General features: G+C 42.5%; 1 protein-coding gene across 4 annotated transcripts in view; it reads left to right on the forward strand.

The window, feature by feature from the left end:
• Kat2b (lysine acetyltransferase 2B) overlaps nucleotides 1-8,955 on the forward strand; it is a 111,026-nt gene extending 102,071 nt beyond the window's left edge. For 2 of the 4 annotated variants that reach the window (NM_001024252.2, XM_087565077.1), the window contains 5 exon segments: nucleotides 396-510; nucleotides 2,266-2,302; nucleotides 2,505-2,568; nucleotides 2,671-2,755; nucleotides 6,931-8,955. In NM_001024252.2, the coding sequence (NP_001019423.2) occupies nucleotides 396-510; nucleotides 2,266-2,302; nucleotides 2,505-2,568; nucleotides 2,671-2,755; nucleotides 6,931-7,124 (495 nt within the window). In that variant the 3' untranslated portion in view covers nucleotides 7,125-8,955. 4 annotated transcript variants of the gene reach the window in all.
• Nucleotides 8,956-12,297: the final 3,342 nt, after the last annotated feature.

A 12,297-nucleotide genomic window follows, 5' to 3' on the forward strand; every position in this document is an offset into this window, starting at 1 on the left:
TGTGTATTGTATTGATTTATGTGGGATGTGTAGGTGTACACGCATGCGCACGCACATGCACACGCACATGCATATGCACGCATGTACCACCTATGTGAAGGCACTCACATACCTATGTATGTGTGAAGGCCAGATAACAACTTCCTGGGGATGGTGCTCTCCTTTCACTATGTGGGGTCCCAGGGATTGAACTCTCAGGCCTTTGGACTTGGTGGTAGTCCTCTGGCCTCACAACCCTTTTGTCTCTTACCTGCTAGTGTGTACTCTGCCTTCCTTCCCTTTTCGTCCTATTGAAATATGTACAGCACCAGGCACACCGTCTTTGGTTTATCTGACTTGTCCTGGTCTGTGCTGTGGCTTCTTTGACTAATCACACTTTCCCCCATGTTTTTCAGATCATTAAAAAGCTTATTGAAAGGAAACAAGCTCAGATACGAAAAGTCTACCCTGGACTTTCATGTTTCAAAGATGGAGTTCGGCAGATTCCTATAGAAAGCATTCCTGGAATCAGTATGTATAAGACACTATTTTTTTTTTTTTTTTAAAGAAAAAGCAAACTTTCCTGTTGCTCCTGTGAGATGTTTGAAGTGATTTCCAGAGTGCAGCCATTTGAAAAGCTTTCGCCTGTCTCCTTTTCCATGTGTGGTGTCTCTGGTCTTTGAAGTGGGCAGCAAGCTGGTTGTGGAGGAGCTCCCCTGTGATCCCAGCACTGGGAGACTCAGGCAGGAGGATGTAGTGTGGAGGCTGAGACAAGAGAGAGACATTATCTGGGGCAGGGGCAGGGGCAGGGGCAGGGACTGGGGCTGGGGCTGGGGCTGGGGAAGTCAATCATAAAGAGTTTCTGATGTCCTTTTCTTCCTAACTCAACCCAGACAGTGTACCTTTAAAAAAAGTTATTAATATCCATACTTTATTCAGTCTGGCACTTGCACACCACGCTTAGCAACAGGAATATGTACTAAGTAGCGTGGATTTTTATATTTACAAATAGAGGAACTGCTCTTCAAATGGTTGTAAAATTATCACGCAGAAGGTCAGAACAGGAAGTAACCCGTTCTGCTCTCCAAATGGCCTGCTGTGGACAACCTGCCTTGGTGGCACCGTGGCCTGCATGAACACATTGCCTGACTTCTCTTCTTCCGCCCTCTCCAAGAGTGACGGGGGTCACATCAGTTGTTTCACGTTTTTATTTCACAGTAGCTTTCTTAAGAATTCTTTTGTATTCCCGAAAATTGAACTATATTGGGTTGTACAGAATGACCAGGGTTTGTAGATTAGGAGCTATTGTTTGGCAATCTTATTTGCTTTGAATCTAAGTTCTTACAATGACTCAGCACTTCCCTGCCTCCAGCGGACACACACAGACAACTCAAATTTTCTAGAAAAGAGAGGATGCCTGTTTCACTGCATCTGCCCTACCTCAGAGCTCTCGATGCCGACCCTCAGGTCTCATGTCCCTGTGTAGTCACTGTTAATGACTGAGTAATTGCTCCATTGTTCAATGCCTAGTGGTGCCAGATATTTTTCTGTTTTTATTTTATTTGTTCCTGATTTATTACTTTTTCCTCTTTTGTCAAATATTTGGACTTTTTTTAAAAATTATTATTAATATCAACTAATGTCACAAGGGCTAACCACACCTAGTTTCTGTAGTTCTACTGTGTAGGTAGGTAAACCGAGAGAGGGATAAAGCGACATTTTAGGGGTAAGGGAAGAAGTCAAATCCAGATGCCCTAGATACCAGGTCTCTGAAAACCAGATGTGCATTGCAAGCAGGGGCTTGGCCGAAGAAAACAGCGAGCAGAATATTGTCCTGAGTTAAAATAATAGCCGTGCTTTTGTGCAGGGCAATTGAAGACACTGGGCTTCAGTTTAAAAGAGTAGTACTGTTTTCTTCTTTCCCTTTCTTCTTTCTCTTGAAGAGCTGAAGTTCTTGCCTTAGTAGACACTAACTAGCTGAGACAGAAGCTCAGGGATACAGTCCTTGCCTCAGTGGTGGTGTGTGTATTGGCTTCAATACTGAGCACTACAGAAGAAACGACTGAATCAAGAGAACAGAAGGTGTTAATACAGCCGCCAGGCTGGGAAAACCTTTTATGTTGTAAGCTGTGTGAGAAAGAAAGTATATGCCACTGATTGCAGTGTGTCTCCCCAACAGACATTTATTGAGATGTGGCTGTCATGTATGATGCTTTTGATAAGTAGTGTGTTATTCTCTTGACCCAAAGCAGTTCTCATTTAGTGTTTAATTTTGTTGACATATAGGAGAGACAGGCTGGAAACCAAGTGGAAAAGAGAAAAGGTAAGCAGACTGGGCTAGAGGATGTTAATGGAAGTGCTTTCCCCCTCCAGCGTGTTAGAGGAAAAGGGCCAAGTGATGGCCTTGGTGCACAGCAGTTGGTGGGCTTCAGTTCCTAGGCTGGGACCTGTGAGGCTGAGCTGAGCGGTGAAGGGGCTGGGAGCGAGAACACTAATCCTCTCTCCTTGCTCTCTGTTCTTTCAAGTAAAGAGCCCAAAGACCCTGAGCAGCTTTACAGCACGCTCAAGAACATCCTGCAGCAGGTGAAGGTGGGTGTGCCTGTCCTACCTCATGATCTTATTTTGAAGGGATTTCCCATTTGACATTCATAATAATGAGAAAGCTTTTTTTCCCCCTTTCTTTTACTCAAGAGCCATCAAAGCGCTTGGCCCTTCATGGAACCAGTGAAGCGAACAGAAGCTCCGGGATATTATGAAGTTATAAGGTTCCCCATGGGTAAGGCTACTGCAATTTTTTCAGTATAGATACAGAACTGGATGGTAGTGTGGGAGACCAATGTTGCCTAAGGAGGACTTGTCTTCTGTGACGTTGAGTGTGTATTGAGCGGGATATGCGAGAGGGAAGTGGGTGCTGGTCAGTGACATTCTATGCATTTTCAGTACACTAGCTGTGGAGTGCAGGTAGGGATCTGCCTGTAGGCAGTTCTGGATTACAAACTGACAATTGGACTATAGCTGCCTGCTGGGTTTCTGACGAAAAGAAAGCATGTTTTTACCTTTCTTACATAGCTTGAGTCTGCCAAAAGGTGTTCTTATTTTTAAGGATTGTTCAAGATAGAGGGTTGGAGAGATGGCTCAGTAGTCAATAACACTGGCTGCTCTTGTAGAAGATTGGGTTTGATCTCCAGAACCCATGTGGTGCCTCACAACTGTTTGTAACTCCAGTCCCAGGGGATTGTATGAGATATACACGCAGGCGGAATGCCCATGTCTTAGTCACTGTTCTATTTCTGGGAAAAGACAACAGTTAGATGTTAGATCACCATCATGTGGAAACATGGTGACATGCAGGCAGGCATTAGAGCAGTAGTTTACAGCTGTATCTTGATTCATAGACAGAGGGAGAGACTGGGCCTCTTATGGGTTTTTGGAACCCTAAAGCCCCCTGCCAATTGACACACTTCTTCCAACAAGGCTACTCCTCCTAATCCTTCTAATCCTTTGAAATAGTACCATTCCCAGTGACTAAGCATTCAAATATACAAGCCTGTGAAAGCCATTCAAACCACCACACTGTATACATAAAGGATTTTTGTCTCTTTCTCCCCCTCCCCCATCTCCTTATTCCCCTTTCAAGTCAGGACCCCTCTATTAACCCTGGCTGACCTGGAGCTCATTATGTAGACCAGGCTGGCCTCAAACTTACAGCATTCCACCTGACTCAATTTCCCAATGCTGGGATTAAGGGTGTGTGTCAATATGCTTAGCCACAATTTTTATTTTAAAGAAGTTTTGAAGCTAACAGTATAAGGGTAGATTAAGCTCCCTTATGGTGGGAAAAACTGTAGTAAATGATTTTTCCCAGATTGTGGATGCCATATGTATATTTCCTTTAAAATATTCTTCTAAAACTGTATTGTTGTGTCTGTGTGTGGTGTGTGCATTCGAAGTCAAGTATCGTAGCACACACGCAAAGGAGAGTTGACAGCTTTGTGGATTCTGCATTTTACCGGCTTCTGTATATTTCTAATTTAATCTTTTTCCAAATCCAAAAAACTACAAAATATGCTTCTGGCATATAGAATTACAGAACGTGGGCTTTATCTGTGCTGGGATATAGGAACAATCGACTCAGAATCCTCACTTAAATCAGCTTGTCAGCATGCTGTGACAGAGAGCTGAAGCAAAAGCCAGAGGACATGTCTGTCCTCTTTTTTCTTGTGACCTGTTCCCAGTGTCAGAGTGGGGGAGGAAGAACTGGGGACTCACTGCCTCCAGTGTCTCTCTTCATGGCAGTCCATGCCATGTACACACACACACGTTGGTACCCAGGCAGATCCCCTGGAGACTGCATTTCTTACAGTTTGGAACCTATTGCTGTAGGTGCTGGGATTTGAACTCTGGTTGGCGTGCAAGAACAATAAGAACTCTTAACTTCTGAGTCACCTCTCCACACCCTCTCAACCTCCTTCTCGTTCTCTCTGAGCGCTGTTGAGCTTAGAGTAATTCCTTTCTCAGCATCCATCCCCCAGCGCACTGGCAGAGCTGTCGGACCTTCCCAGTCAGTGTAATCACTGCCTAGGGACAGGGCTTGCTTGTTTCCGCTTGAGAGGGCTATGAGCGTCTCTAGTCAGGTATACTTGTGTACACAGCTGAGGAGAAAACTGACTCCACTGGGTAAGACCGATGAAGCCTGGGAGATGTGCCTAGACAAAATTAACTAAAACATTCACCTACGCTCTGTAAGAGTGGAGTAACATTATTTCCTTGGGATATGAAATGTCTAATCCTTCCCTGGTATGAGACAGGACTGTCACACCATGTCGACACTGTCCCTGTTGCCTTTGTATTTTTTTTTTTTGAAAGTACCCCTTCTCTTTCCTTCATATCCTAAAACTTCTCCTCCCATATGGATGGAGTCTAACTTGTCTTGGGGACAGATACAGGGTACTTTGGTACTGACGTACGACTTTTCTCTGCTTACATAGAGTTCCCAGGTTGGGATTTAGAGGAAAGGGAAGGAGAATAATTTACTATGGTTCCATGTTTCTTTGTATTTAACATTTTGTGTGTGTGTGTGTGTGTATGTGTGTGTGCACGTGCGTGTGTGTGTGTGTGTGTGTGTGTGTGTACATGAGCACTATGGCACATGTGTGGAGGTCAGAGGACACCTTGCAGTGGTTGGTTTTCTTCTTCTGTCATGTGGTTTGCACCAGGATTGTCGCCCATCTCATCAGCCATCCATATTTATTTCATGCACACCCCCTCCCCCCCTTTTTTTTGTCAATTCAAAGAGTCTAAGATGTCTGCAAGAAGAAAGACATTATCTCTTTATAAAGCAAGTGTGGAGAAGAGGGAGGGACCAGTTATACTTACTTGGGAAGGTAGAAGCCTGCTGAGTCTAGCTTTGTGTCTGCTAGCAACCCTTTGAATTTACAACCAGCCCCACTCCAAGAAAATTTTGAAAAGCTTTGAATCAACATCTTGGCTTCTTTTAAAAAAAAGGTGTGTGTGTGTGTGTGTGTGTGTGTGTGTGTGTGTGTGTGTGTATTTTTCAAGATAGGGTTTCTCTATCCTGGCTATCCTAGAACTCTCTTTGTGGACCAAGCTTGCCTTGAATTCAAATATCTATCTGCCTCTGCCTCCTGAGTACTGGGATTAACAGTCTGCCACTACATGCAGTTCTAATTTTTTTTTAATTTGTGTGTAAAGTGTTTGTCAACATGTGTATATATGCACCATGCGCCTGCAGAGGTTATAAAAGGGTCATTGGCTCTCCCAGAACTGGACTTAGAGATGTGAGTTATGGTTGTGAGCCATTTGTGAATGCTGGGAACTAAACCTTTGTCCTTGGCAAGCTAGTGCTCTCATCTCTCTCCAGCTCCTCACCCTGTATCAGATCATCTCTGTGCATGTTTCATCCCGTTTTGACTTGTTATTTTGAGGTGGCATATCACTGGGTAAGCCTCACACTCAGTCCTTTTGCTTCAGCTTCCTGGATGCTGGCTTACCTCATGTTTCCTTCTTTTTGTATTTTACTTTGATTACCCCCTACAGGCTTAGTTTTCTAGAACATTATGGACACTCTATTTGTAGCAGTCTTAGGTAAGACTGGTCATTCATCTTACCCAGAGGCCCAGATTCCTTCCTCCTTCCTTGTCCCACAGAGGTATTGGAAACAAAGTCAGGTCCCCTACAGGTAAAATGCCCTATTAATTTTAGTGAGGGGAAATAAATTATTTTTGGCTAGAGCAATAGTTCAGCACTTAAGAGTACTGGCTGCTCTTCTGGAGGATCTAGGTTTGATTCCCAGCATCCATGTAGTTGATTACAACCTTCTTTAAATCTAGTTCTAAGGGATTCTATGTCCTCTTCTGACCTCAGAGAGCACCAGGCATATAGACATACACAGAAAAAAAAATACGTATACAATGAAGTAATAATAAATATGTAGATTATTTGGTAAAGTTGGTCATTTTGACTTCATTGATGGACCTTCAACCAAAGGTCAATTGTTTTACTTTTAGTATTATATGTGTGCAGGTCACTAATGTATTTGCAAATGTTATTCATTTCTTTCTTTGTATCAACTGTAAGCTAAGCTCAGCTTGATATTTTTAGTGATCAATGATTCTGTGGTAGTGTTCTGCCTGCCCCACTCAGCATCCATGAGTATTCCACTCTTAGACTCCTGATGTACAGCAAGAGATGGGAGTGGACAACTACTGATGCTCCTTTGAATGCCAGTGTCTGTGCAGTGTTATAAAGAAATCCTTTTCAGAAGAATACTTACGAATTAGTTTTGCTTACTCCCAAGAATTTCTCCTTAGTATGGCCTCAGAGTGATAAAAATGTAAGCAAATCAAGAGTGTAGATCTCTTCCCAAGTCCCCTTTGTCAGTTGCTGAGAGGGCGGAGTCAACAGTGGCTAATGCTGCTCTTTCCCGTGCAGATCTGAAAACCATGAGTGAACGCCTCAGGAACAGGTACTATGTGTCTAAGAAGTTATTCATGGCGGACTTACAGCGAGTGTTCACCAACTGCAAGGAGTACAACCCCCCCGAGAGCGAGTACTACAAGTGCGCCAGCGTCCTGGAGAAGTTCTTCTTCAGTAAAATTAAGGAAGCAGGCTTGATGGACAAGTGATTTTTTTTTTTCCCTTAGATACACAACAGCAGTGTGCCTAAAGCAGGTCATTTAGGTTTTCGTTTGCTTTTGTTTTTTTTTTTTTAATTGTACATCATGTGTATTACAAGAGACTTGTAATAATTAGCACTTTTGAAAAACAAACAAAACCTCCTTTTAGCTTTTCAGAGACATATTTAAATGGAAATCATAGATTTTTTTTTTAATTTTGTGGAATAGATTTTAATCTATTTACTACTATCATGTAATTTTTCTCTGGCATGTCCAGTAGCTGACTATTGCATGGTAGATGATCAGGGGCTTCCTCAAAACCTGTATGTGAGGAAATTGCACACAGTACCAAGATTTGGGGGAATCTAGAGAAAATTTTGACCTTGAATGTCTCCATTTTTTTCTAATGGAACATGAGAGTTTATTTTATTCTGAAGGACTTTAAGGGTCCATGATACACCTGTGCAGTGAATGAACTGTGTGGTGTTTGAAGTCTCACTGTAGACTTTTTATAAGTATATATTTTTAAAACACTCGTCTAGATGAGGTGCTTTGAGCAGTTCTGAAAAATGCAGCTTCCATAATAGCAGCTGCTTTGACTCCTAAGGAAGGGACTTTTATAAGCTCCCAGGGCTTTGATCATTCTGTCTACCTATTACAGACTTGAGAATGCACAACCACTATTTAATAATTCTTGGCAGATATGTGTCCATCTCATATTTGACTTTGCTTGTGCAGGGCCCAACTTCTAAAAGATCCGCTGCCAGGCCACAAAGGTGTCAATTTGAAAACATTCAAGGTTGAGTCAATGTTAAGACATGTGGCCTACACATGAACCCAGGGGAGCCTTGCTCCAATATGTAAGGATTCTTTGTATTTTCTGGTACATTTAACCCCATCAACAGTGTCTATGTGAACATTTCCCATTTGTACTTCCAGATTTATGTTTGTCTGAGGTGAACTGAATTCTTACCGAAGTTTAGGCCAGTATTTTAACACCTGCATTGTTTCATTGGTCCAGGCTTCTATCCCACTAACGTTCTCTGTACAAACTCATTAACCAATTTGTCTTGGGACTCCAGCTTAGTGCCTGGATTTGTGTCCTAATTACACTACATAGAGAAGTGGGACCCCTGCCACCCCGACTCTGGGAAAAACCAACTAATATACAACCATATTAAACGAAGGCCACCTTAGTGGTTTCGACACTAATTTTTATGATGCAAATTTATAAACTGATTTTTTTTGTAAAGGCTGAGGTTTTAAAAATGTATTTAATGTATGTTTTCTATCACCATAAATTATATTGGGTCACTAACAGTCATTAAAAACAGCTCGCAGAGGGAGTGTGCTTGAAGGGAAATATCCTGGCATTGCTATCGAGTGCTGCTTCTGACACGGATGGCATGTCACATGTTCAGCGTGTTCACCGAGGATCACACTGAAGCTGCCTCAACATTTGGAAGTGTAAGGAACACTTTGGGTGGTGTCTAGACTCTTAATGAAGAATGATAATACAGGTCGCATTAAGGATCTCAGACTGGTTTAAAACAGCTTTGTACCAATCTCGCTGAAGCGTCTGTCCAGCTTGGTATCCTGTGAAAGTTTGTTAGACATTCTTAAAGAGTATTGTCTTTAAAATCAGATGGTCTCTTCTATATTGAAAGCATTTTTATGTTTTCTAATTTAAAATTAATATTTTCTTATAGATATTGTGCAATAAAGCAGAAGTAGAATGTGGTTTTTGCAAATGCTTTAATGGCCGACAAAAACTTTACATTTGTAAAATTAATATATTGTACTGGTACAAAATAGTTTTAAATTATATTTTGAAAAGCTCTGTCTGTGTTCTGTTTTATTTTCCTAACAGCCTGAAGTTAATAGAACAGTATGTCAGCTGGTATGAGTATCTTCATCCTTAGTGCTTGAGCACGTCCACAGTTGTTGCCACAGTTGTAGAAGTTTTAGAAACAAAACAAAACACAGTAAAGAAACTCTCCTTGTGGGGCAAGAGAGACAGTTTGCCATTAAGCGCACTTCCAGAAGGTATAAGGCACCCACATCTGATGGCTCACAGCTGCCTGTCGTTCCAGCTCCAGATCCACACCATCCTCTATACTCTAAGGCACCCATACGCATGTGCAAATATCCACACACATGTACACATAACTAAAAATAAGCTAAAAACATCCAGCCTGCTGGAATGTCAGAAGGAAGACACTTCTCTGTGTCATTCACTACACCACTGCCACTGAAAAAAATTTCACTCACATAAATGATGTTGAAGTTTAAAAGAAAAAAACTATTATCATTTCCACTTTATATCTTTCAGAGGGATGGGGAGAGGGCAAACATGTCATTTTTAAAACATCTACCATCCTCAAAACTCCCGGTCAAGCAATTACATTCGACCTGGGTGAGAGGACCCAGTAGCTGTGATGTTCGATGATTTCCTTAGGCAAAAGCAGGGATTTGCCCTTTAAGCCTTCTGTAATATCAAAAGCAATGGTATGACAGGCAGGCTTTAGGGACCTCTGGCAGAAGAGGGGTATGTACCCTAGCATGCTCAAAACCCTGGGTTCGTTCCCACCGTGCCAGGGAGAGGAGAGGTGCACATGATCATGTCCACCCATGTTCAAACTACAAGTATGCTTAGTTGAGTTTCTCCCAAGTAAGGAACATTTGGGGGAGACAGGCTGGGGGAGACAGATGTTGGATGTCTTCTTACACATGAGCTAACTTACCTACCTATACATTTATAGTAAAGAAAAAAAGAAAATTCTATTTTTGTGAATCTATTCAGTGCGTGATGCTGGGTGTCTTCGTCAATCACTCTTACCTCATCTTTTGAGGGAGGGTCTCTCCCTGAACCTAGGCTTACCAATTAGGTTAACAAATAATCTCCAGACACCCAGCTGCTCCTGTTTCTGGCACGGCACGGGGTGAAGTGGGGTGTTGCAGTAGCCTCTCCAACCTGAATATGCCCGTGCAAAGAGAACAACTCAATACGAGTACAAGCTCGCACCTAGATTGGGCAGATCTACCTCTACACGATCCTATTCCCCAGCTGTGAAATCCCTCAAACTTCCGGTTTCTCCATGTCATGTGCTTCAGCTCCATCTTCCTCCTCTCCTCCGACCCCACCTCCTCCAACTTCCCTTCCCCTGCTCAATCTCCCGCACTCGCCTTTATTTTACAAATTAAATGGGGAGAAGATTCTGATGAAGTCACCAGTCCTCAGTACAAGACTAGGCAGAGGTCCTTGGGAATTAGCATCAAAATACAGATAACTCCAGGGCAAACCACAACAGTGGGGAATTCCAGTTCAGGTCTAGTCATTTTCACAGCAAATACTTTACATATGAATCACCCCCTCAAGGTTATTTACCTTTTATGTGAGTACCAGTTCTGGGCTGTGAACTCTGGCTGTCAGAGTTGGCATCAAGTTGCTTTTACAGGCTGAACAATTTTTTGCCCCCTACCTCAACTTTTCATTACACAGACAGTAATTTAAAAAGCTACGTGTAGCCAGGAGTGATGGTACAGGTCTTTAGGGTTTGGGAGGTAGATCTCTGTGAGGGCAGCCGGCTCTACATAGAATTCCAGGATACCCAGGGTTTCAGAGAGACCCTGTCTCAAAACAAAAGAAAAACAAAACAAGCAGCTACCCTAAAGTGGCTACATTTATTAGAAGAAAGGGTCAAATGACAGTGTTTTTCCCATTCTTGATTACAGAATCTAAGCACATAAACTCTTAGACCGAGGTGCTGTGGACAAGTTAACCGCCTGTAACTGTTTAGAGGCTGAGGCACCCTCTTTAACTTAAGAGACTATAAGACTGGTTGCAGGCCTTGGCCTTTCTGTATTGTTCTGAGCTCTACATCTAACCAGAGTCTCCTTGAGACAAGTAAAAATGTCCAAGAGAAAAAGAATCTGTTGACTTTGGAATACTGAAATCAGTCCAAGTTTTTATTTGAGGTATGAGAATTGGTTGAATTTTTTTTTTTTTTAAGTCTCTTGGAACACTTGTTCAGAACTAGTTCACTTGTCCTGCCTCAGCCTCTGAAAATTTGGAATTATGGATGTGTACCACCCCAGTGACGTCAAGAAGAAAGCATAGTATGATTTTGCATTTGTGTGCAGAGTGTGTGTAGGGTGTATGGTGACAGGAGTAACCAGAATCATTGCCTCTCCTCGAATCTTAGGGCTTCTGATGATAGTACTTACTATGTTTATGTTGGATAAACAGGTAAAGTTGAATTTAGAGTGTAATACTTTTCTATCTTTTAATGAGATTTGTGTCTGGCGTCCATATATGTCTTGTATGTACATACATGCATGTAGTGCCTATGTGGACAAAGGCATCGAATCCCCCGGCACTGGAATTATAGGTGTCCATAAGCTTCTATCTTGGTTCTGGGAATTGAACCTGGATCATCTAGAACAGCCAGTGAGCTCTCTCCAGCCCAGACCTGATGCTTAGTTCTACATGTCTAACTTACCACTTACTACAATCATCCTGAGGACTCTTCTAGCCCCGGTTGGTCCCTTAAGGGTTGCTGTGGGGAAGACCCAGTCAGCCAGCCATCATGGGAAGTAGTATAGTCTGGGAAAGCTAGTGGAAAGGCCTTCATTTGTGCAGCTATGATCCCTGAGTGCAGATCTTCTCAGTGCACCTGCTTTTAGAGATACACACTCTTGGCTCTTAACCCCTTACACATGCTCAATAAGTAAGTCTTATAAATTCATGGTTCCTCAGGGTGAACTATATGTTAGGACATTAATTCACTCCTTTTGGCTAGATCTTAAAGGCTGAATCAGGCCAACCCTTCCTGCAGCTCTCTGGGACAAAGTTAAGAAGCAGTCTCCCTTGTGATTTCAAAACTGTCATTTAAAAAGATTTATTATATACACTGTAGCTGTCTTCAGACACACCAGAAGAGGGCATCAGATATTATTACAGATGGTTGTAAGCCACCATGTGGTTACTGGGATTTGAACTCAGGACCTCTGGAAGAGCAGAGCCATCTCTCCAATCTGACAACTGTTACTTATTTGTCCCCATCACACATCCCCCTTGGTGGCCATCTCACATTCTTCTTCTTGAGGCCTTAAATGGAAGCTGCTCATGCAGAGGCTCTCAACCTGTAAGTTTCGACCCCTCCCCCCTCCAAAGACCACT

This window comes from Rattus norvegicus, chromosome 9, assembly GCF_021556685.1.
Source record: "Rattus norvegicus strain SHRSP/BbbUtx chromosome 9, alternate assembly SHRSP_T2T, whole genome shotgun sequence".
Classification (NCBI taxonomy): Eukaryota; Metazoa; Chordata; class Mammalia; order Rodentia; family Muridae; genus Rattus; species Rattus norvegicus.